This window comes from Bombina bombina, chromosome 7 (assembly GCF_027579735.1).
Source record: "Bombina bombina isolate aBomBom1 chromosome 7, aBomBom1.pri, whole genome shotgun sequence".
In the NCBI taxonomy this organism is placed as follows: domain Eukaryota; kingdom Metazoa; phylum Chordata; class Amphibia; order Anura; family Bombinatoridae; genus Bombina; species Bombina bombina.
In genome coordinates, this window is record NC_069505.1 from 306,050,939 (window position 1) to 306,077,814 (window position 26,876).

The following is a 26,876-nucleotide window of genomic DNA, read 5'->3' on the forward strand; positions in this document are numbered from 1 at the left end:
AAGGTATACCTGGCTTTTCCCACTCCTTAGTCACTATGTCCGCCACCCGCTTGGGTATCGGAAAGGCATCAGCGTGCACTGGGACCTCTAAGAATTTGTCCATCTTGCACAATTTCTCTGGAATTACCAAAGAATCACAGTCATCAAGAGTAGTTAGGACCTCCTTAAGCAGGGCGCGGAGATGTTCTAACTTAAATTTAAATAGTACAACATCAGTGTCTGCCTGCTGAGAAACTTTTCCTGAATCAGAAATTTCCCCCTCAGACAGACCCTCCCTATCAATTCGGATTGATGTGAGGGTATAACTGATAAATTGTCCTCGGCGCCAGCCTGCTCATCTACTGTATTTAAAACTGAGCTATCACGCTTTCTGGGTAGGATGGCAGTTTGGATAACAGATTTGCTATAGAATTATCCATTACTGCTGTTAATTGTTGCATAGTAACAAGCATTGGCGCGCTAGATGTACTAGCCTGCGCGGGCAAAACTGGTGTTGACACAGAAGGAGAGGATGTAGAACTATCCTCACTACCTTCATTAGAAGAATCATCTTGGGCAATCTTATTCACTGTGTCAGGACTGTCCGTATTTTGTTTGGACGCTATGACACAATTTGCACATACATTAACAGGGGGAACCACCTTGGCTTTCATACACACAGAACATAGGTTATCTGAAGGTATAGACATGTTAGACAGACTTTGGCAGGCTAATAATGCAAAAAAGCGTTTTTAAAGAAAAGCGTTACTGTCCCTTTAAATAATAAACAGACACACTTTATTTCTGATATGTTGGAAAACAATGAAGGCAATGTCCGATTTTTACAAAATTTTTACCCCAGAGTCCTAATGCCTTGAAAGTATTGCACACCAAGTTTCAAGACTTTAACCCTTAAAATGAGCAAACCGAAGCTATTTGTTTAATTTTAACCACTTTAATACACTACAATCACAGCCACAGCCTTGCTGCGGCTCTTTACCTTCCCTGAGAGTTATTCAGCACTGAAATAAACCTTCCTGAGTCCGTTCTTTGAAGCCACAAGACCCCTCAGATGAAGCTGCATGCACTGCCATGGAAGTAAACTGCGCAATTGAGGCGCGAAAACGGGGCCTCCTTCCTCTGCATACCAGAGTGAAGGGGCCTTTCTGAGAGAAATAGTAGTCTAACTAAATGCCAGGCGAATAAAAACGTTCCCAAAGTGCTTTTACATACTCAAAAACACTGCCAAACATGAAATAAATCAATCGATTTAGCCCACAATAGTGTCAACCAGTATAGAGCCCAATAATAAGCCTTAATCTGTTATAAGTCTAAGAAAATGGCTTACTTACCCCTTAAGAGAGAATTGACAGTCTTCTAGCATTAACATGTCTTGTTAGAAATATGACTGATCATACCTGTAGCAGATAAGCCTGCAAACTGTTCCCCCCAACTGAAGTTCTCTGGTTTCAACAGTCCTGCGTGGGAACAGCAACCGATTTTAGTTACTACTGCTAAAATCATACTCTTCTTTTAACAGAAATCTTCTTCATTTTCTGTTGTAGAGTAAATAGTACAAACCGGCACTATTTTAAAATAACAAACTCTTGATAGAAGAAATAAAAAACTACAACTAACACCACATACTCTTTACCATCCCCATGGAGATGCTACTTGTTCAGAGCGGCAAAGAGAATGACTGGGGGGCGGAGCCAGAGGGGGGGCTATATGGGCAACTTTTGCTGTGCTCTCTTTGCCATTTCCTGTTGGGGAAGAGAATATTCCCACAAGTAAGGATGACGCCGTGGACCGGACACACCAATGTTGGAGAAATCAGAAAAGGAGACTCACAAGAAAGAGCAGATAATTCAGAAACTCTTCTAGCAGAAGAGATGGCCAAAAGAAACAAAACTTTCCAAGAAAGTAATTTAATATCCAGCGAATGCATAGGTTCAAACGGAGGAGCTTGAAGAGCACCCAGAACCACATTCAAACTCCAAGGAGGAGAGCTTGACTTAATGACAGGTTTTATACGAACCAAAGCCTGTACAAAACAATCAATATCAGGAAGATTAGCAATCTTTCTGTGAAAAAGAACAGAAAGAGCAGAGATTTGTCCTTTCAAGGAACTTGCAGACAAACCTTTATCCAAACCATCCTGAAGAAACTGTAAAATTCTAGGGATTATAAAAGAATGCCAAGAAAAATGATGAGAAGAACACCAAGAAATGTAAGTCTTCCAGACTCGATAATATATCTTCCTAGAAACAGATTTACGAGCCTGTAACATAGTATTAATTACGGAGTCAGAGAAACCTCTATGACTGAGAATCAAGCGTTCAATCTCCATACCTTCAAATTTAAGGATTTGAGATCCTGATGGAAAAAAGGACCTTGCGATAGAAGGTCTGGTCTTAACGGAAGAGTCCACGGTTGGCAAGTAGCCATCCGGACAAGATCCGCATACCAAAACCTGTGAGGCCATGCTGGAGCTACCAGCAGAACAAACGAACGCTATTTTAGAATCTTGGAAATCACTCTTGGAAGAAGAACTAGAGGAGGAAAGATATAGGCAGGATGATACTTCCAAGGAAGTGACAATGCATCCACTGCTTCCGCCTGAGGATCCCTGGATCTGGACAGATACCTGGGAAGCTTCTTGTTTAGATGAGAAGCCATCAGATCTATTTCTGGAAGTCCCCACATTTGAACAATCTGAAGAAATACCTCTGGGTGAAGAGACCATTCGCCCGGATGTAATGTTTGGCGACTGAGATAATCCGCTTCCCAATTGTCTATACCTGGGATATGAACCGCAGAAATTAGACAGGAGCTGGATTCCGCCCATACAAGTATTAGAGATACTTCTTTCATAGCAAGAGGACTGTGAGTCCCTCCTTGATGATTGACATATGCCATGGTTGTGACATTGTCTGTCTGAAAACAAATGAACGACTCTCTCTTTAGAAGAGGCCACTACTGAAGAGCTCTTAAAATCGCACGGAGTTCCAAAATGTTGATTGGTAATCTCGGTAAATCTATTGTGGACATATAATGCCCTTGCTGAACAAAAGGCAGAATAGTCCTTATAGTTACCATTTTGAATGTTGGTATCCTTACATAATGATTCAATATTTTTAAATCCAGAACTGGTCTGAAGGAATTCTCCTTCTTTGGTACAATGTACAATGTAAAACCCCAGCCCCTGTTCCAAAACTGGAACAATTACTCCAGCCAACTCTAGATCTGAAACACATTTCAGAAATGCTTGAGCCTTCACTGGATTTATTGGAACACAGGAAAGAAAAAAAATCTTCTTGCAGGAGGCCTTATCTTGAAGCCTATTCTGTACCCTTGTGAAACAATATTCTGAATCCAAAGATTGTGAATTGAATTGATCCAAATTTCTTTGAAAAATCGTAATCTGCCCCCTACCAGCTGGGCTGGAATGAGGGCCGCACCTTCATGTGGACTTGGGAGCTGGCTTTGGCTTTCTAAAAGGCTTGGATTTATTCCAGACTGGAGATGGTTTCCAAACTGATACTGCTCCTGTAGGGGAAGGATCAGGTTTTTGTTCCTTATTGTGACGAAAGGAACGAAAACGATTAGCAAACCTAAATTTATCTTTAGATTTTTTATCCTGTGGTAAAAAAGTTCCTTTCCCCCCCAGTAACAGTTGAAATAATAGAATCCAACTGTGAACCAAACAATTTATTACCTTGGAAAGAAAGGGAAAGCAAAGTTGACTTAGAAGACATATCAGCATTCCAAGTTTTAAGCCATAAAGCTCTTCTAGCTAAAATAGCTAAAGACATATACCTGACATCAACCCTAATGATATCAAAGATGGCATCACAAATAAAGTTATTAGCATGTTGAAGAAGATTAACAATGCTATGAGTATTATGATCTGTTACTTGTTGTGCTAAAGCTTCCAACCAGAAAGTTGAAGCTGCAGCAACATTCGCCAAAGATATAGCAGGTCTAAGAAGATTACCTGAACATAAGTAAGCTTTTCTTAGAAAGGATTCAATTTTCCTATCTAAAGGATCCTTAAAGGAAGTACTATCTGCCGTAGGAATAGTAGTACGTTTAGCAAGACGGGAGATAGCCCCATCAACCTTTGGGATTTTGTCCCAAAACTCTAATCTGTCAGATGGCACAGGATATAAATTGCTTAAACCGTTTAGAAGGAGTAAATGAATTACCCAAATTATTCCATTCCCTAGAAATTACTTCAGAAATAGCATCAGGGACGGGAAAAACCTCTGGAATAACGACAGGAGGTTTAAAAACTGTATTCAAACGTTTAGATTTAGTATCAAGAGGACCAGATTCCTCTATTTCTAATGCAATTAAGACTTCTTAAAGTAAAGAACGAATAAATTCCATTTTAAATAAATATGAAGATTTATCAGTATCAACCTCTGAAACAGAATCCTCTGAACCAGAAAAATCATTATCAGAATGATGATGTTCATTTAAAAATTCATCTGAAAAATGAGAAGTTTTAAAAGACCTTTTACGTTTACTAGAAGGAGGAATAACAGACATAGCCTTCTTAATGGATTTAGAAACAAAATCTCTTATGTTAACAGGAACACCCTGAATATTAGATGTTGATGGAACAGCAACAGGTAATGGAACATTACTAAAGGAAATATTATCTGCATTAACAAGTTTGCCATGACATTCATTACAAACAGCCGGAGGAACAGTTACCACAAGTTTACAACAAATACACTTAACTTTGGTAGATCCAGCATCAGGCAGCAATTTTCCAGAAGTATCTTCTGATTCAGGGTCAATCTGAGACATCTTGCAATATGTAATAGAAAAAACAACATAAAAAGCAAAATTGATCAAATTCCTTAAATGACAGTTTCAGGAATGGGAAAAAATGCCAATGAACAAGCTTCTAGCAACCAGAAGCAAATAAACAATGAGACTTAAATAATGGGGAGACAATAATGACGCCCATATTTTTTAGCGCCAAAAGAGACGCCCACATTATTTGGCGCCTAAATACTTTAAGCGCCAAAAATGACGCCACATCCGGTGACGCCGACATTTTTGGCGCAAAAACGTCAAAAAAATTACGCAACTTCCGGCGACAAGTATGACGCCGGAAATGACAAAGAATTTTTTTTGCGCCAAAAAAGTCCGCGCCAAGAATGACGCAATAAAATAAAGCATTTTCAGCCCCCGCGAGCCTAACAGCCCACAGGAAAAAAAGTCAAATTTTAAGGTAAGAAAAATTGATTATTCAAATGCATTATCCCAAATAATGAAACTGACTGTCTGAAATAAGGAATGTTTAACATCCTGAATCAAGGCAAATAAATGTTTAAACACATATATTTAGAACTTTACATATAAAGTGCCCAACCATAGCTTAGAGTGTCACAAAAATAAGACTTACTTACCCCAGGACACTCATCTACATGTAGTAGAAAGCCAAACCAGTACTGAAACGAGAATCAGTAGAGGTAATGGTATATATAAGAGTATATCGTTGATCTGAAAAGGGAGGTAAGAGATGAATCTCTACGACCGATAACAGAGAACCTATGAAATAGACCCCGTAGAAGGAGATCATTGAATTCAAATAGGCAATACTCTCTTCACATCCCTCTGACATTCACTGCACACTGAGAGGAAAACCGGGCTCCAGCCTGCTGCGAAGCGCATATCAACGAAGAATCTAGCACAAACTTACTTCACCACCTCCATGGGAGGCAAAGTTTGTAAAACTGATTTGTGGGTGTGGTGAGGGGTGTATTTATAGGCATTTTGAGGTTTGGGAAACTTTGCCCCTCCTGGTAGGAATGTATATCCTATACGTCACTAGCTCATGGACTCTTGCTAATTACATGAAAGAAAAGGTAAGTATTTCTAAAATACGCTGCAATGTAAACTTTTATGAATGAAAGTGCCCCTGTTTTTTAAAAACCGGGCACTGATTCATGAAAGTTTACATTCACTTTAACCAGTATTACAATAAGGAAATGTTGCAGGCATATTCTAAACAATATACACAGTTAAGGTAAACACGTGTACGTCTCAATGCTTTTTCATTAGAGAGATGAGCATTTTAAAGAAGTATACATATTTCACTTTGAATATTAGTTTGCATATAGATTATTTGACGTATAACAGAAACATCTATTTTCACATTTACGAAACGCACATTATGCGTTTATGTGCACATTATTTTAAGTAAATATTATTTGATGTAAAAGGCATCTGAAAATGAACTCAGAGTTAATATCTAATAGACATTTGTTTAAATTACATGTAAATAATCACCTCCTGGCTGATATAAGGTGCCAACAGAGTTTCTTACTAATAAAACGGTTCCTATTGAATAGTGACACAGGTTACATTATCTAGTGTTGGTTTTGTTTTTATAACAAGACTGACTAAGCTATAGTGGCACATTAGAATCTAACAAGACAGACAGAACTGCTGGAGTGGCTATAGCAGACACCCTCAAACTTTTCCCTCCAGAGGTTTTGGAACTACATTTCCCATGATGCTCAGCCAGCATATAAGCTGGCTGAGCATCATGGGAAATGTAGTTCCAAAACCTCTGGAGGGCCAAGTTTGAGGGTGTTTGGGCTATAGCCTGAGCCACAGGAGATCACTGGATCATGTAGCTCTTGGGTGTAAAAGTAACCTCAGCTTCTGAGCAGGTCTGCTGCCTACTCTTGCCTCACCTTTGCCTCTGTCCCACTCGCGCACATGTGGTAGCCCTGGCTGTGTGTCCCTCCGCTCCTGGATAACCACTTCCACCTTCTTTTCAGCTGGCAGTGGAACCTCCAACTCGAGGGCTTCTGGTCCAATCTGCAACTCTTCTACAATGAACCAGAGCAATAAGAGAGTGCGTGAACACACAGTGTCATATTTTATATTTCCCACAACGTTACAAACATTTTGTATCCAGAGAAACAAACACTCACCTGGCTTTGCTGACTCTACAGTTCCTTCTCCCTTCATTTCCTTTGACTTCTTCTGCCGCAGTTTGGAAAGTCGTGCATCCAGCATGGCTTTACGTTTGGCTTTGAGACGTTCACGCTTCAGTCTTTGATCTTCGGTCTAACAAAAAAAAAAAAAAAAGGTTTGTAAGCAGTCCCAGATTATATTCTCAGCTTTAAAAGTGGTGTTAAAGTGATTTGCTGCATTTAAAAGTGACATTTTTTCTTATGCTCCTGGAATGTGCAGTTTATTTCACTAGGGAAATGAGACAAAGTGTACAGACATGAACTTGCTGTAGGTTTTTAAATAAAGAAACACTGTTTTTACTTAATCTTTTTCATACACCAAAAATATTTCAGATGTTTAATTAGTGCTCTTCTGTACGCACACTAGGAATGTGCTGAGTTTAATGTCTGTATAAGCACCTAGAACATTTGCTCACTGTAAAACAAAACTGTAAAGAAATATATAAATGTGTGTAAGAAACAAGATGTGATCATCACAGCACAAACATACCGTACACACAATCTGCACTATGTAATAACTGTGTTTGACAAGAACACTTTTACACAATACACGAGTGTCGGGCACTGAAGATCAAACACTACAGAGCAGTTATTAATTACACGATTATTAAATAATAACCATACTAATAAATAGCTGTAGGCTATCCACATATTCCAGCATGATCGGACAGGGTGAGCACCATTGCTAAATACACAAGTATGATATAAAGGCATTATCACCATTCCTCCAGTCAGCTTTGTGGTGATGTTAATTATGGATTTATTTAGTATGAAAGATTCCCTTCTCTAGGAAATAGAAGGTACGAACGTTATGAATAATTTTAAAGGGGAAGAATTAGAAACCACTCTTAATTTTGAGAAAATTTTAAATTAAAGAACTCAAACATAAAATTGAGGTAACTTTTATGAAGAAGTATGTTGAATCAAAGATTGTCCCAAGAGGTTTACGTTTATAAAAAAAATAAAAAATGTAATTTTGAACTGCAAGATTTTTTGTTAGTCGAATGGTATGAAACATTAGAAAATGCATCTATGAAACTAATGAATATAATTATAAAATCTAGGAATATAACCTTGGAAGAAAGCAAAACAAAAAGGTAGAATATAAAAAAAAAAAAGACTAGACCCTTTTAAAAAAAAATCTAGAGGATATGAAGAGAAACAAAAAGATTATCCTTAATCTACAAAAAATAAAGATATTTTAGAAGGGAAACTTAGAAAAATAGAGATGAGCAGGATTATTCCCAGACTGATACCCAGGTGATATATAGTAATGAAAATAAAGAAATAGAAGTTACAGATGAAATTAATTTAAGACCTCAAGGGGATAAACCTAAAAATGAAAATCATCTAAAAGTTTTCCCAAAAGAAACCGAAAGAAAAAGGAAAATTTATGCTTACCTGAAAAATTTATTTCTTTTACGATATGACAAATCCACGGATTTCATCCTTACTTATGGGATTACGCCTCCTGGTCAGCAGGAGGAAGCAAAGAACACCACAGCAGAGCTGTATATATAGCCCCTCCCTTCCCTCCCACTCCAGTCATTCGACCGAAGTTAGGAAGAGAAAGGAAAAGCCAAAAGGTGCAGAGGTGACTGAAGTTTAACAAAAATAAGTAAATACTTGTCTTAGAAATGACAGGGTGGGCCGTGGACTCGTCATATCGTAAAAGAAATACATGTATCAGGTAAGCATAAATTTCCTATTCTTTTACAAGATATGATGAGTCCACAGATTTCATCCTTATTTATGGGATACAATACCAAAGCTGTAGGACATGGATGAAAGGGAGGGACAAGACATGAACCTAAACGGAAGGTACCACTGCTTGAAGAACCTTTCTCCCAAAAACAGCCTCAGATGAAGCAAAAGTATCAAAATTTGGAAAAAGTGTGAAGAGACGACCAAGTTGCAGCCTTGCAAATCTGTTCAACAGAAGCATTGTTTTTAAATGCCCATGAAGAAGCCACAGCCCTAGTGGAATGAGGTGTAATTCTTTCAGGAGGCTGCTGTCCAGCAGTCTCATATGCCAGATGGATGATACACTTCAGCCAAAAAGAAAGGTAGCCGTAGCTTTCTGGCCCCTACGTTTTCCAGAAAAACCAAATAATGAAGATGATTGACGAAATTCTTTAGTCGTCTGCAAGTAAAACCTCAGGGCACGGACCACATCCAAGTTATGCAACAGATGCTCCTTCTTAGAAGGATAAGGACACAAAGAAGGAACAACAATTTCCTGATTAATATTCTTATTAGAAACAAACTTAGTAAGGAAACCAGGTTTGGTACGTAAAACCACCTTATCAGAATGAAAAATAAGATAAGGAGAGTCACATTGTAAAGCTGAAAGCTCAGAAACTCTGCAAGCAGAAGAAATAGCAACCAAAAATAAAACCATCCAAGATAACTTAATATCTATGGAATGCATGGGTTCAAACGGAGCCCCTTGAAGAAATTTGTCCTTTTAAGGAACTTGCCGACAACCCTTTCTCCAATCCTTCTTGGAGAAAAGATTAAATCCTGGGAATTCTAACTCTACTCCATGAGTAGCCTTTGGATTCGCACCAATAAAGATATTTACGCCATATCTTATGGTAGATCTTCCTAGTGACAGGCTTACGTGCCTGAATCAAAGTATCAATGACCCACTCAGAGAACCCCCGTTTAGATAAAATTAAGCGTTCAATCTCCAAGCAGTCAGATGCAGAGAAACCAGATTCGGATGATGGAGGGGTACCTGAATGAGAAGGTCCTGCCTCAATGAAAGCTTCCACGGTGGCAGAGAGGACATGTCCACCAGATCGGCATATCAAGTCTTGCAAGGCCACGCATGAGCGATGAGAATCACTGAAGCTCTTTCCTGTTTGATCTGAGCAATCACCCGGGGAAGGAGAGCAAACGGGGGAAACACATAAGCTAGGTTGAACGACCAAGGCACTGCCAAGGCATCTATCAGTTCAGCCTGAGGATCCCTGGACCTGGATCCATATCTCTGGAGTTTGGCATTCTGACGGGATGCCATAAGATCCAACTCCGGTCTGCCCCATTTGAGGATCAGAGTGGCAAAGACCTCCGGATGGAGTTCCCACTCCCCCAGATGAACGTCTGTCTGCTTGAAAAGTCGGCTTCCCAGTTGTCCACTCCTGGGATGTAGATTGCTGACAGATAACAAGAGTGAGCTTCCGCCCACCAAATTATCTTGGATACTTCTGTCATCGCTAAGGAACTCCTTGTTCCTCCCTGATGATTGATGTAAGCCACAGTCGTGATGATGTCCGACTGAAATCGGATGAATTTGGCCGAAACCAACTGAGGCCAAGCCTGAAGCGCATTGAAAATTGCTCTCAATTCCAAAATATTTATTGGAAGTAGAGACTCCAACCACGTCCACACCCCCTGAGCCTTCAGGGAATTCCAAACTGCACCCCAGCCTAGTAGACTGGCGTCCGTTGTCACCATCACCCAAGAGGGTCTCCGGAAGCACGTCCCTTGGGACAGATGATCCGGCGACAACCACCAAAGAAGAGAGTCTCTTGTCTCCTGATCCAGATTTATCTGAGGAGACAAAATTTGCATAATCTCCATTCCACTGCCTGAGCATGCACAGCTGTAGTTGTCTGAGATGAAAGCGAGCAAACTGAATGATGTCCATTGCCACCACCATCAATCCAATCACCTCCATGCACTAAGCCACTGATGGTCGAGGATTGGACTGAAGGGCTCGGCATGTATTCAGAATCTTTAACTTTCTGACTTCCGTCAAGAAAATTTTCATGGATATAGAATCTATTAGAGTTCCCAAGAAAGGAACCCTTGTCTGTGGAATTAGTGAACTCTTTTCTAGATTCACCTTCCACCCGTGAGTCCTCAGAAAGGACTGAACCATGTCTGTATGAGATTTTGTCAGTTGGTAAGACGACGCCTGGATAAGAATATCGTCCAGATAAGGTGCCACTGCAATGTCCCGTGGCCTGAGAACCGCCAGAAGAGACCCTAGAACCTTCGTGAAGATCCTGGGTGCTGTGGCCAACCCGAAAGGAAGAGCCACGAACTGAAAATGTTTGTCCAGGAAGGCAAACCTTAGGAACTGGTGATGATCCTTGTGGATAGGAATATGAAGATATGCATCCTTCAAGTCCACAGTAGTCATATATTGACCCTCCTGGATCAATGGCAGAATTGTCAGAATGGTCTCCATCTTAAAGGATGGGACTCTGAGAAACTTGTTTAGACATTTGAGATCTAAAATGGGTCGAAACGTTCCCTCTTTTGGGAACCACGAAAAGATTTGAGTAAAACCCCTCCCCCTGTATTGGAACGGGACAAAATTACTCCCATAGTAGAGAGGTCTTTACACAACGTAAGAACGCCTCTTTTTATCCCTTGGGACACGATTTCAAGTGTCCAGGGGTCCTGAACGTCTCTTATCCAAGCCTGGGTAAAGAAAGTAAGTCTGCCCCCTACTAGATCCGGTCCCGGATCGAGGGCCGCCCCTTCATGCTGATTTGGGAGCAGCAGCGGGCTTCTTGGGTTGTTTACCTTTGTTCCCAGCCTGGTTGGGTCTCCAGACAGACTTGGCTTGAGCAAAATTCCCTTCCTGTTTAGCGGATGGAGAGGGGACTCCTTTGAAATTCCGAAAGAAACGAAAATTATTCTGCTTACCCCTCAGTTTAGCTGCTTTATCCTGAGGTAGGAGATGACCCTTAACTCCCGTAATGTCAAATGATTTCTTTCAAGTCAGGCCCGAATAGGGTCTTTCCTTTGAAAGGAATAGCCAAAAGCTTTGACTTAGGACACATCAGCAGACCAAGATTTTAACCATAACGTTCTAAAATGGCAAATCCCGCATTCTTAGCTGCCAACTTGGCAATCTGAAAGGCGGCATCCGTAATAAAAGAATTAGCCAGCTTAAGAGCCTTAATTCTATCTAAAATTTCCTCTAAAGGAGTCCGTCTTAAGAGACTCTAAGGCGTCAAACCAAAAGGCCGCCGCAGTTGTAACTGGTACAATACAGGCCGTCGGTTGTAAAAGAAAACCCTGATGAATAAATATCTTTTTCAGAAGACCCTCCAACTTTTTATCCATAGGATCTTTGAAAGCACAACCGTCCTCAATAGGAATAGTTGTACGCTTAGCAAGGTTAGATATAGCTCCCTCCACCTTAGGGACTGTTTGTCAAGAATCCGGAACAGTGTCAGCTATGGGATAAATTTTCTTAAAATTAGGGGAAGGTGAGAACGGGAAACCCGGTCTTTCCCATTCCCACGTAATAATTTCCGAGATTCTCTTAGGAACCGGAAAAACATCAGAGTAAGCAGGAACCTCTAAGTATGTGTCCATCTTACACACTTTCTCTGGTGGTATCACAATAGAGTCAGTGTCATCCAGAGTCACTAAAACCTCCCGAAGTAACAGGCGGAGGTGTTCAAGCTTAAATCGGAAGGACATGACGTCCGAGTCTGTCTGAGGTAACACGCTTCCCGAGTCAGAAAGTTCCCCCTCAGACAGAAGTTCCCTACCCCCCAAATCAGATCCCTGTGAGGGTACATCGGAAATAGCCATCAAAGCATCAGAAGTCGTAGGAATCAAAGTGGCTTCTATCCTGCTGCGTTTGCCCTGCAACACTGGCAACTTAGATAAAACCTCTGTAAGGGTAGATGACATAACTGCAGCCATATCCTACAGCGTAAATGAAGTGGACGCTGTTGAAGAACATGGCGTTGCTTGGGTGGGCGTTAAAGGTTGTGACGCTTCGGGAGAAAGTAGCGGCATGCCCTGATTCTCATCAGTCTGAGAAGCATCCTTAGACATACTCGCATTAAAGAAAATCTGTTCTTTACATTGTAAGGCCCTTTCAGTACATGAGGGACAAAAAGTAAGAGGGGGTTCCACATTGGCATCTAAACACATAGAACAGGTACTTTCCTGAAGTTCAGTCATGTTAAACAGACTAGCAATAGCAATAATAGTCGTTCTTTAATTGAAATATTCAACCTAGAAAGTCAAAACTTATAGCAAAATATTTGAAATAAAAAAAAAAAAAAAAAAAAAAGTCTACTGCGCCTTTAAAAATTAAAAGCGCAACAATTTTTCTGCTTGCAGTATAACTTTTCCAGCGATAAAAAAAAGTGTCCTTATATGCACAACTAACTTAACAAATACTGCTCCGTTTGTTCAGTTATCCTATTTACACATTTTTATCACACTCCAGACACTTGCACCTCGCCACAGCGAGCGTGCGAAACTAGGCCCCGCCCACCGTCGGCGTAACTCGAGCCATACTGAGACCCGCATGGGAAGAAAAACATAATTTATGTAAGAACTTACCTGATAAATTCATTTCTTTCATATTAGCAAGAGTCCATGAGCTAGTGACGTATGGGATATACATTCCTACCAGGAGGGGCAAAGTTTCCCAAACCTCAAAATGCCTATAAATACACCCCTCACCACACCCACAATTCAGTTTAACAAATAGCCAAGAAGTGGGGTGATAAGAAAGGAGTGAAAGCATCAAAAAAATAAGGAATTGGAATAATTGTGCTTTATACAAAAAAACATAACCACCACAAAAAGGTTGGGCCTCATGGACTCTTGCTAATATGAAAGAAATGAATTTATCAGGTAAGTTCTTACATAAATTATGTTTTCTTTCATGTTATTAGCAAGAGTCCATGAGCTAGTGACTTATGGGATAATAAATACCCAAGATGTGGAACTTCCACGCAAGAGTCACTAGAGATGGAGGGATAAAATAAAGACAGCCAATTCCACTGAAAAATAATCCACAACCCAAAACAAAAGTTTTAATCTTAATAATGAAAAAAACTGAAAGTATAAGCAGAAGAATCAAACTGAAACAGCTGCCTGAAGTACTTTTCTACCAAAAACTGCTTCAGAGGAAGAGAAAACATCAAAATGGTAGAATTTAGTAAAAGTATGCAAAGAAGACCAAGTTGCTGCTTTGCAAATCTGATCAACAGAAGCTTCATTCCTAAACGCCCAGGAAGTAGAAACTGACCTAGTAGAATGAGCTGTAATCCTTTGAGGCAGAGTTTTACCCGACTCTACATAAGCATGATGAATCAAAGACTTTAACCAAGACGCCAAAGAAATGGCGGAGGCCTTCTGACCTTTCCTGGAACCAGAAAAGATAACAAATAGACTAGAAGTCTTTCTAAAATCTTTAGTAGCTTCAACATAATATTTTAAAGCTCTTACTACATCCAAAGAATGTAAAGATCTCTCCAGAGAATTCTTAGGATTAGGACATAATGAAGGAACAACAATTTCTCTACTAATGTTGTTAGAATTCACAACCTTAGGTAAAAATTTAAATGAAGTCCGCAACACCGCCTTATCCTGATGAAAAATCAGAAAAGGAGATTTACAAGAAAGAGCAGATAACTCAGAAACTCTTCTAGCAGAAGAGATGGCCAAAAGGAACAAAACTTTCCAAGAAAGTAATTTAATATCCAGAGAATGCATAGGTTCAAACGGAGGAGCTTGTAAAGCCCTCAGAACCAAATTAAGACTCCAAGGAGGAGAAATTGACTTAATGACAGGTTTTATACGAACCAAAGCCTGTACAAAACAATGAATATCAGGAAGATCAGCAATCTTTCTGTGAAAAAGAACAGAAAGAGCAGAAATTTGTCCTTTCAAGGAACTTGCAGACAAACCTTTATCCAAACCATCCTGAAGAAATTGTAAAATTCTAGGAATTCTGAAAGAATGCCAGGAGAATTTATGAGAAGAACACCAAGAGATGTAAGTCTTCCAGACTCGATAATAAATCTTCCTAGACACAGATTTACGAGCCTGTAACATAGTATTAATTACTGAGTCAGAGAAACCTCTATGACTAAGTATCAAGCGTTCAATCTCCATACCTTCAAATTTAATGATTTGAGATCCTGATGGAAAAAAGGGCCTTGAGATAGAAGGTCTGTTCTTAACGGAAGAGTCCAAGGTTGGCAAGTGGCCATCCGAATGAGATCCGCATACCAAAACCTGTGAGGCCATGCTGGAGCCACCAGCAGTACAAACGAACGTTCCATTAGAATTTTGGAAATCACTTTTGGAAGAAGAACTAGAAGCGGAAAAATATAGGCAGGATGATAATTCCAGGGAAGAGACAATGCATCCACTGCCTCCGCCTGAGGATCCCTGGATCTGGACAGATACCTGGGAAGTTTCTTGTTTAGATGAGAAGCCATCAGATCTATTTCTGGAAGTCCCCAGATTTGAACAATCTGAAGAAATACCTCTGGGTGAAGAGACCATTCGCCCGGATGCAACGTCTGGCGACTGAGATAATCCGCTTCCCAATTGTCTACACCTGGGATGTGAACCGCAGAGATTAGACAGGAGCTGGATTCCGCCCATACAAGTATCCGAGATACTTCTTTCATAGCCTGAGGACTGTGAGTCCCCCCTTGATGATTGACATATGCCACGGTTGTGACATTGTCTGTCTGAAAACAAATTAACGATTCTCTCTTTAGAAGAGGCCAGAACTGAAGAGCTCTGAAAATCGCACGGAGTTCCAAAATGTTGATTGGTAATCTCGCCTCCTGAAATTCCCAAACCCCCTGCGCTGTCAGAGATCCCCATACAGCTCCCCAACCTGTCAGACTCGCATCTGTTGAGATCACAGTCCAGGTTGGACGAACAAAAGAAGCCCCTTGGACTAAACGATGGTGATCTATCCACCACGTCAGAGTGTCGAACATTTGGATTTAAGGATATGAATTGTGATATCTTTGTATAATCCTTGCACCACTGGTTCAGCATAGAAAGCTGAAGAGGTCGCATGTGAAAACGAGCAAAGGGGATCGCGTCCGATGCAGCAGTCATGAGACCTACAATTTCCATGCACAAAGCTACTGAAGGGAATGATTGAGACTGAAGGTTTTGACAAGCTGAAACCAATTTCAGACGTCTCTTTTCTGTTAGAGACAAGGTCATGGACACTGAATCTATTTGGAAACCTAAAAAGGTTACTCTTGTCTGAGGAATCAAGGAACTTTTTGGTAAATTGATCCTCCAACCATGTCTTTGCAGAAACGACACAAGTCGATTCGTATGAGATTCTGCAGAATGTGAAGACTGAGCAAGTACCAAGATATCGTCCAAATAAGGAAATACCGCAATACCCTGTTCTCTGATTACAGATAGAAGGGCACCGAGAACCTTTGAAAAGATCCTTGGAGCTGTTGCTAGGCCAAACGGAAGGGCCACAAACTGGTAATGCTTGTCTAGAAAAGAGAATCTCAGAAACTGAAAGTGATCTGGATGAATCGGAATATGAAGATATACATCCTGTAAATCTATTGTGGACATATAATGCCCTTGCTGAACAAAAGGCAGAATAGTCCTTACAGTTACCATTTTGAATGTTGGTATCCTTACATAACGATTCAATATCTTTAGATCCAGAACTGGTCTGAAGGAATTCTCCTTCTTTGGTATAATGAAGAGATTTGAGTAAAACCCCAGACCCTGTTCCAGAACTGGAACTGGCACAATTACTCCAGCCAACTCTAGATCTGAAACACATTTCAGAAATGCCTGAGCCTTCACTGGGTTTATTGGAATGCGAGAGAGAAAAAAATCTTCTTGCAGGCGGCCTTACCTTGAAACCTATTCTGTACCCTTGTGAAACAATGTTCTGAATCCAAAGACTGTGAATCGAATTGATCCAAATGTCTTTGAAAAATCGTAACCTGCCCCCTACCAGCTGTGCTGGAATGAGGGCCGCACCTTCATGTGGACTTTTGAGCTGGCTTTGACTTTCTAAAAGGCTTGGATTTATTCCAGACTGGAGAAGGTTTCCAAACAGAAACCGTTCTGTTAGGGGAAGGGTCAGGCTTCTGTTCCTTATTCTGACGAAAGGAACGAAAACGATTAGCAGCCCTGTATTTACCTTTAGATTTTTTGTCCGGAGGCAAAAAAGTTCATTTCCCCCCAGTAACAGTTGAAATAATAGAATCCAACTGAGAACCAAATAATGTATTACCTTGGAAAGAAAGAGAAAGCAAAGTTGACTTAGAAGACATATCTGCATTCCAAGTTTTAAGCCATAAAGCTCTTCTGGCTAAAATAGCTAAAGACATATACCTGACATCAATTCTAATGATATCAAAGATGGCATCACAAATAAAGTTATTAGCATATTGAAGAAGTTTAACAATGCTATGAGTATTATGGTCTGACACTTGTTGCGCTAAAGCCTCCAACCAGAAAGTGGAAGCGGCAGCAACATCAGCCAAAGAAATAGCAGGTCTAAGAAGATTACCTGAACATAAAAAAGCTCTCCTTAGAAAGGATTCAAACTTCCCATCTAAAGGATCCTTAAAGGAAGTACTATCCGCCGTAGGAATAGTAGTACGTTTAGCAAGAGTAGAGATAGCCCCATAAACTTTAGGGATTTTGTCCCAAAACTCTAATCTGTCAGATGGCACAGGATACAATTTCTTAAACCTTTGAGAAGGAGTAAATGTAGTACCCAGATTATTCCATTCCCTAGAAATTACTTCAGAAATAGCATCAGGGACAGGAAAAACTTCTGGAACAACTATAGGAGGTTTAAAAACCGAATTTAAACGCTTAGTAGATTTAGTATCAAGAGGACTAGACTCCTTCATATCTAATGCGATTAAAACTTCTTTAATTAAAGAACGAATAAATTCCATTTTAAATAAATATGAAGATTTATCATTGTTAATATCTGCGACAGAATCTTCTGAACCAGATAAATCCTCATCAGAAACAGACAAATCAGAATGACGACGGTCATTTAAAAATTCATCTGAAATATGAGAAGTTTTAAAAGACCTTTTACGTTTACTGGAAGGAGGAATAACAGACAGAGCCTTCCTAATAGATTTAGAAACAAATTCTTTTATATTAACAGGAACATCCTGAGCATTAGATGTTGAGGAAACAACAACAGGTAATGGAATATTACTAATGGAAATAGTATCTGCATTAGCAAGTTTATCATGACATTCATCACAAACTACAGCCGGAGGAACAGTTACCCCAAGTTTACAACAAATGCACTTAACTTTGGTAGAACCAGCATCAGGCAGCGTCTTTCCAGAAGTAGATTCTGATCCAGGGTCAATATGAGACATCTTGCAATATGTAAAAGAAAAAACAACATAAAGCAAAATTTATCAAATTCCTTAAATGACAGTTTCAGGAATGGGAAAAAATGCCAATGAAGCAGCCTCTAGCAACCAGAAGCAATGAAAAATGAGACTGAAATAATGTGAAAAAAAGGTGGAGAAAAAAATGACGCCCACATTTTTTGGCGCCAAAAATGACGCCCACATTTTTTGGCGCCAAAAATGACGCCCACATTATTGGCGCTAAGTGCAATGCCTAAATTTTTTGGCGCTAAGAATGACGCCACATCCGGTGATGCCAACATTTTTGGCGCAAAAACTAAAAAAAAAAAAAAAGACGCAATCACGAACAACTTCCGGCGTCAATTAGGGCGCCGGAAATGACAAAAAAATGTTTGCGCCAAAAAAGTCCGCGCCAAAAATGACGCAATAAATTTAAGCATTTTCAGCCCACAGGGAAAAAAAGTCAATTGAAACAATTTTTAAAGGTAAGAAAAAATGAACATTCATATGCATTATCCCAAATAATGAAACTGACTGTCTGAAATAAGGAATACTGGTCATCCTGAATCATGGCAAATATAAGTTTAAAGACATATATTTAGAACTTTACATATAAAGTGCCCAACCATAGCTTAGAGTGTCACAAAAATAAGACTTACTTACCCCAGGACACTCATCTACATGTAGTAGAAAGCCAAACCAGTACTGAAACGAGAATCAGTAGAGGTAATGGTATATATAAAAGAGTATATCGTCAATCTGAAAAGGGAGGTAAGAGATGAATCTCTACGACCGATAACAGAGAACCTATGAAATAGATCCCGTAGAAGGAGACCATTGAATTCAAATAGGCAATACTCTCTTCACATCCCTCTGACATTCACTGCACTCTGAGAAGAAAACCGGGCTCCAGCCTGCTGCGAAGCGCATATCAACGTAGAATCTAGCACAAACTTACTTCACCACCTCCACGGGAGGCAAAGTTTGTAAAACTGAATTGTGGGTGTGGTGAGGGGTGTATTTATAGGCATTTTGAGGTTTGGGAAACTTTGCCCCTCCTGGTAGGAATGTATATCCCATACGTCACTAGCTCATGGACTCTTGCTAATTACATGAAAGAAAAACATGTCAGTCTACTAACTCAAATAACTACAAACGCCATGTGCCCCTCATAAACACACACTCCCATAGCTAGTTATAAGATATATAAATAACGACAGCGCTTAGGGAACAAACCGCATCTCCCAGCGTCAGCCAACACACAGCATAAGTATAAGTGAACACAATAGTCACTGCAGTAATAAAATAAAATTCCAGGTACACCATTTACATAGCGCCTACCGAATACCCCTCCCCAGTACAGGGATAATGTCAGCCTGTTCTGATGTATCTAGTCTCCCCAGAAGCAAATGACTGAACATACCTCAATGCTGATTGCAGCATGATACAGTTCTCCACACTGAAGATGTTTCTATACACTACCTTCAACCGCTCTGTGGGAACCAGCAGGATCTTAGAGAATGTTTTGCTAAGATCATCAACAATCAGGGAAGAAAATAAAAATGTCTCCATTCCTTTTGGGAAGTTATTGACTGACTATTTCTCCCTGAGAAAAATAGTACTCACTGGCACCATTTTAAAACAAAAAAAACTTCTTGAAGAATCTAAACACACACCTCACTTTACCTCTTCCTATCACTAACACAGGCAAAGAGAATGACTGGGTGGGAGGGAAGGGAGGAGCTATATATACAGCTCTGCTGTGGTGCTCTTTGCCGCCTCTTGCTGACTAGGAGGCGTAATCCCATAAGGATGAAATCCGTGGACTCGTCATATCTTGTAAAAGAAAATTAACTTGACATAATGAAATGAAATTTAATAATTCTAGTTATCATAGACTTTCACAAGAATAAAAACTACGGCCAGAACCCTAATTATAGTGATACCGATAATAGAAAACAAGCAATACAAGAGATAGTTGCACCACCAAACTGCAAAGATAATCAAAAAGTTTATTGAGCCAGACTGCACAGATCAACGTCGTTTCGGACAGATGTCCTTAGTCATTTTTGGAACTTTTGATAATAGAAACCAACAATATTTTAGAAGAGAACCCCAATATTATAAAGATGACTATCCTCAAAAAGAGAAAGATTATAGGTGGAATAGAACACACCACACAAATATGGGGAGATCAGCTAATTACTATCAACAAAATCCAGGAAATTATAAAATGAGAAGAAGCAACTATCAGAACAATTGGAGATTATAGATATAGTCCATTGAGAGAAAGAATAGATTCTGAAATAGAATATAAAGGAGATTTATTTATGAATGAACCAAGCACTTCAAGAGATTTTTTTTAGGGATAGAACAGAAAATACAAAATTCAGAAGAGAAAAAAAAGGAACAGAGAGGAAGAAGAGGATCTAGACTAAAGAGAGACAAAAGAGAATAAGATAAATACTGAAGGAATATTAAACTTAAGTAAAATAAAATGAACGAGACACAAGAAAAGGTAGAGTCAAGGGATGTCATTCGCACCAACTGCTAAACTAAATAAATTTGAAACGCTAATAAATATTAACCAATATATCAGAAAACTTACCTGTAAGAGATATTTTTTAAAAAACCCACTCGAGAATACGATAAAGAATGAGACAAATAGAAATGGTACAAGCAAAGTTTAAAAGAGGAATCCACATTCTATCCTATAAAGGACAAAGGAGATAATCTTAATCTTATTGAGAAAAGAGTAAAATAAGACTTGGAGAAATGGAATGGTAGAAGTAAATATATAAATTTAACCTATCTAAAGAAGAAAATAAAGTACTACAAAAGATCTAAGAAACAAGGAAATTATAATAAAACAAGCGGATAAGGGCGGGGGGGGGGGGGGGTTGTCCTGATGGATACCGCACACTATTTAAAAGAAGCTTCTAGAATATTGGATGATAAAATACATATAAAAAATTGCTAACTAACCCGATAAAAAAAAAACAATGGAAAATATGGATAAATTATTACTCAATGCCAAATACAAAGGACTTCTAAATTATAATGAATACAATTTTTTGACTATTAAGTTCCCTAGAACCCCAACTTTTTATTTTCTACCTAAGATTCACAAATCCCTTATTAATCCACCAGGACGCCCAATTTTATCAGGGATTAATTCCTTGACCTCTAATTTATCGCAATATATTGATCATATTTTACAACAGTATGTGGTGAATTTACCAGCCTACCTAAGAGACTCCACACATTTCTTACATTTATTGAAAGAGGTGTCTTGGAGTGAGAAGTACATAATGGTAACGTGTGACGTGACATCCCTTTACACTAGTATTGACCGTAAAATGGGACTAACAGAGGTTAACTATTTTCTTAAAAAAAGATATTAATTTGAAAACTGAACAGTGTGAGTTTGTTAAATTGTATTGAGTTTTTTTTTTTTTTCAAAAGAGCTTTATTTAAAAATTGTAAACATACATATTATGCAATAAATGTAAACAGTGTACATCAATATTGTCTTATTTCTAAATGTCCAACCATGTAACTATGATTTATATAAGGCATCTATAAGTTGAACAAGATTTGCAATATTCTATAGAGTAAAAATAACAAAACAAAATTTGCTTCCTGATGTATGGAGCAAAAACCACAACTGAGCACAGTAAAAAAGGTATTACAATATGTTGGTGACAGTCCAGTGACATAAACAGCTATTAACATATGTAGAGTTGAGCACAAATGATATGAGTGTTATAATTGCTATCACACAGCTGAACTAGCATAAAGTGATTGATTAATAAATATAAGGGTACATTTCCTTTATCACCTAGGTTTGTTGAAGCGGAGCGCTTATAATTGAATTATACTAAATAAATGCCACAGCCCAGACCCTTTGCAGAGAAACACAATATGCCCAACAAGAATACCACAACCTATTTGGGCCAGGGGAGTCAATATTTATTACATATTGTCTGGAATTGTTATGTTTGACATTTGTTTTAAGCTTTGCCAGATAGTTCCCCCATATTGCAATCACTTTTTAGAAGGGGGGTCATCATAATTACTGTCTGTAACCTATACACAACTTAATTAACAGATAACAAATTCACCACACACCATGCTCTAATAATACATTCTTGCCCTCAATTCGTATCCTATATACCGTGATCTCCAACAATTACTCACATCTGGGCTAGGTAATACAAAGCAAAATATCATTAAAGTGTGGAGAATATCAGGTTCATTTCATGTAAAACAGCGTACATTAATTTATATTGGGACCCGATTCTGAGAACATATGCCTCTAATATAGTCTTACTGGTGGCGACTACTGCAGACAGTATTAGAGATGCAAGAGAATAGTCTTTAGCCCTCTTCGAAGTATGTGATCGTTTGAGCTATAGTGTTATGTAGGTCCCATATGCGGTGCTTTTCAGTGGCTAAAAAAAAAAAATCACTTATGGAGAGTGCGCCTGCCCGATGGTTCATGTGTGGGAGTACAGGTGTTAAATGGCCCCCGCTGCTTGAAGGTAGTCCTCTGTATGCTTCAGCTTGTAGGTTTCCTATCACATGGGATTGGATTATGTCCTTAAGGGCCTGCGGTTTACTGTCAGGGAAGATCCCTTTTGCTAATGTCAGTGGTTCACGCAGTACCAGAAGTGCTGAGTCAAAGGGACGTAATTTTATTCATATTCACAGGCTCCTTAACATCTAGTGTCTGCGTAAGTATAAGTGGGCCTGTGGAGCCTAGGTGTTCTTGGATAGTTTTAGTTAGCTCTCTGTCCACTGTTCCATCGGGAGGAGTATGCGGGAAGAAGCGTTTCTGCGCAATTGCCTGTGCCTTCCGACTGCTATCGTAGGTTGCTGCTTGCAGATCGGTCTGTTCACGTGCTTCTGCTATCATGCGCTCTAAGAGGTCTCTGGATAGGGAGCTTTGATAGAGCTTCTGTAGCATTTTATCTAGTTTAGCAAAGCGCTGGTCTAAGTGCTGCGCTAGATCAGTTTCTCATACAGCCATTTTGTGATATTCTTCTTTCGAGTGCACTAGAAATCAAGGCCTCGCCAGTCTGTCAGCCCAGAGAAGGTATGTTGTGGCTTTTGGTGATGTAGATAGATACAGTAAGGCAGATGTGCTCTGCCGGCACTGGTAACCCGGTGGATCCGGGGGGGAACGCTACCTAAGTATAGGCCGCCGCCCTAGGTTTTAAACTGCCGATCTGTGGCCCTGTAGTCATGAAAACAGCAAACAAGAACAAAAATAGAGCCCCAGTCTGAGGTGCAGCTATTGTATGAATAATTGTATAGTTGATTTTGCTGTTATAACTCTCTAATCAGCAGGTTAGAGGGGATCTTTTGCAGAGCTCACAGAAAATGCGTCCATGTCTGTACGCTGTTCGGACACGCCCCCGTATTGAGTTTATTTTATCTAATAATTTATCTTTGATGGAACTTATTACCTCCAACAGAAGGGTACAGCAATGGGTACCAAGTTCGCACCCAGTTATGCAAATTTATTCATGGTTCGTTTTTTTTAAGAAAATTTTATTTTCAATGGAGCATGGGGTGCGAACTTGGTATCATATTCAAGATTTATTGATGATATCTTTTTAATTTGGGACGGAGATCTTGAACTTTTACATTTGTTTTTAGAAGATTTAAATTCTAATAATCTAGGCTTGAAATTTACGACTGAGATAAGTAGTAAAAATATCCATTTTATGGATCTAGAGATAAGCGTCATTGAACAAAAATTCAAACCAAAACCTTCTTTAAGATGGTTGACGCTAATAATTATGTTCATATTGAAAGCTGCCACTTGTCGAAATGGGTAGAAAACATACTGAAAAGCCAGTTTACTAGGATTAAGAAACATTGTAGTAATATAGAAGATTTTGATACACAGTCAATTATCCTGAAGAATAGATTTTTAGAAAAAGGGTATTATGAGAATAGAGTAGATAAAGCACTAGAAAAAGCAAGAATTAAGGATAGAGAAGAATTAACCAAAAAAAGATAAGAAAATTATTAATCAACAAGAGAAACTAAACATTCCATTTATAACAAGATTTAATGTTCAACATGGTCATATAAAAACAATTCTAAATAGACATTGGCACCTGATACAAAAAAAGACCATATCTTGGGAGACCATGTCAAGAAACATCCTGAATTAATTTTTACTAAAGCTAAAAATAGCATAGCACCAAGCGAGTTTAATAAAAGGATGAATATGATTGACAAAGATTTATCAGGAAAGAAAATAACCGGATATTTCCCTTGCTATAGCTGTATATCTTGTAAATACAGCACAAAAGTCAATAGTATTAATTCTACCACTAGGGAATACACCCATAAAATTAAAGATGTAATTATATGCAGTGATAAGGGTGTAATTTACATTCTTCAATGCCCTTGTAATAAACAATATTTGGGTCAAACAAAGGAAACTGAGGGATAGATTAAAGGGACACTCAAATCAAAATTAAACATGATTCAGATACAGCATGAAATTTTAAACAACTTTCCAATTTACTTCCATTAACAAAATGTGCACAGTCTTTATATTTACACTTTTTGAGTCACCAACTCCTACTGAGCATGTGTAAGAATTCACAGCATATACGTATATGCATTTGTGATTGGCTGATGGCTGTCACATGATACAGGGGGAGTGGAAATAGACATAGCTTTGCAATTTATTTAACAAAAATCTACTTCTCATTTGAAGTTCAGACTAAGTGCTATTGCATTGTTTTCTTATCATGCATTTGTTGATTATGTAAATCTACTGTATTGACTGGTCCTTTAAGGGATCATATAAATAATATTAAGAATGGCTTTGAAGGACATTACGTATCTAAACATTTTAAAGAATGTCATGGTGGGAGAGCAAAAGGTTCTCCGCTGTTGGGGTATCAAGAGTCAAGAGATAGTAGAGGGGGTGATTTTCAAAAATTGATATACAATGAAGCAGAATTAATTTATAATTTTGGATCTATTGTAACTGAGGGACTAAATGTAGAATTAGATCTTAATCCTTTTATTAATTCATGTATTTGTATAACCACTAGATCCAAACAGTTTTATAATACGTTTAACCCAAAAAAAAAAAAAAAACACTAGATATGTCAGTAAAATAGTGGAGGAGGGGGAGGGAGTATGGGGCATGTCCAGTCTCGGGGTAAGGTTAAAGTTTACCAGTTTATTCTATTCTATGAAGGGCACTGACTACTTACATTTACCTAATTAAGTCTATGTATCCTTTTATATTCATCCCAGATAGCTTGTATCATTATGTAACTATCAGCGTTTCCTTTCTTATAAACGGAATACTCCTCTAACTCTAATAGCTCTGTTACCTTAGCTCTCCACATTCCCAAAGTAGGAACGTCTCTTGCTCTCTCCTTAAGGTTTTTTTTTTTTTAATAAAATAATCTTTTTAAGAAGTTTATATCTATAAGTGTTGTTTTGATAAAATGTATTTATAGAATTTTCATGATTAGGGAGTAGGATGTTAAAGCTTCTTTTACATATGTTTTCACATTAGTTTTAGAATAACATTTTGCCTCCTTAACAGTAAAAGTTTAAAAGTTTTGTTATACTTTATGTATAAACATCTTATAAGATATATTTTGATTTCTTTTGTGTCTAGTAATAATTTCAAAATATACATCCATATGCTTATATATAATATTAGTTATATATGTTTTAGATCGGAAAATTTGTAGGAACTTGATGTGCCAAGGAATCGATGCAGCTTGATAGGCTAACAGGAAATTGAAAGGGCTTTAAAAGACTGAACAGGAAACCAAAAATCATCTTGATAAAGGCCTGTGTGAAGGCTGAAACACGTAGATTGATCATTCTAGTCTTTATCTGAAAGACTTTCCAAAAAACGGAGCGCTCTGAGACATTTTCAAAATCGGCAACCCTGTGGATGACAGTGTGAGAACCTCAATCTGATTGGTTTAAACTGACCAAGGGATCATTCCATATGGAAGGAAGAGTAACCGCTACACGCCAAACTAAGCTGGTAGATATCGCAGGAGACCCACAGCAGGACGTCCGGACACCTAAAAGGTAGATCCTAGACCCGGCCCAGAAGGTTTATTGTTAGACCGTTAGAGGCGATTCACGGGAGATGGTCGTAGCCGAATGAATGGGACTGTACTGCTGATCTAACTCTGGTAACGTAGCAGTGTTTTAGACCGAAGATTTGGTGTTTGTACTGTCTCTAAGCCGACTGCCCTCATTCATTACCTGTAGCCACTCAAACGTGTATATTGAACTAAGAAGTTTCTTTCGCAAAGACTTTTTTGAGCTTGCTGTTTGGCACCATCTGGTTAATCATCTTACTGGACAGTCCAACAATCTATATTGCTTTTTATATTGTTTTTTTAAAAAGAGTGTACCACCGGCGGTCACTTAGCTTCAATTATATTGTATTATTTTTGTGAAGTTATATTAAAGGGACAGTCAAGTCCCAAAAAACCTTTCATGATTTAAATAGGGCATGTAATTTTAAACAACTTCCCAATTTACTTTTATCACCAATTTTGCTTTGTTCTCTTGTTATTCTTAGTTGAAAGCTAAACCTAGGAGGTTCCTATGCTAATTTCCTAGACCTTGAAGACTGCCTCTAATCTGATTGGATTTTGACCACTAGAGGGCATTAGTTCATGAGTTTCATATACAGAATATTGAGCTCGTGCACGTGAAGTGACCTAGGAGTGAGCAC

The 26,876-nt window shown here is 38.8% G+C and overlaps 1 protein-coding gene across 1 annotated transcript in view; it reads right to left on the reverse strand.

The window, feature by feature from the left end:
- CCDC174 (coiled-coil domain containing 174) overlaps nucleotides 1-26,876 on the reverse strand; it is a 78,680-nt gene that overhangs the window by 11,903 nt on the left and 39,901 nt on the right. The window contains exons 9-10 of the mRNA XM_053720916.1: nucleotides 6,942-7,077; nucleotides 6,699-6,836 (exon numbers count right to left, since the gene is read on the reverse strand). Coding sequence (XP_053576891.1) covers nucleotides 6,699-6,836; nucleotides 6,942-7,077 — 274 coding nt within the window. The remainder of the gene's footprint in view (nucleotides 1-6,698; nucleotides 6,837-6,941; nucleotides 7,078-26,876) is intronic.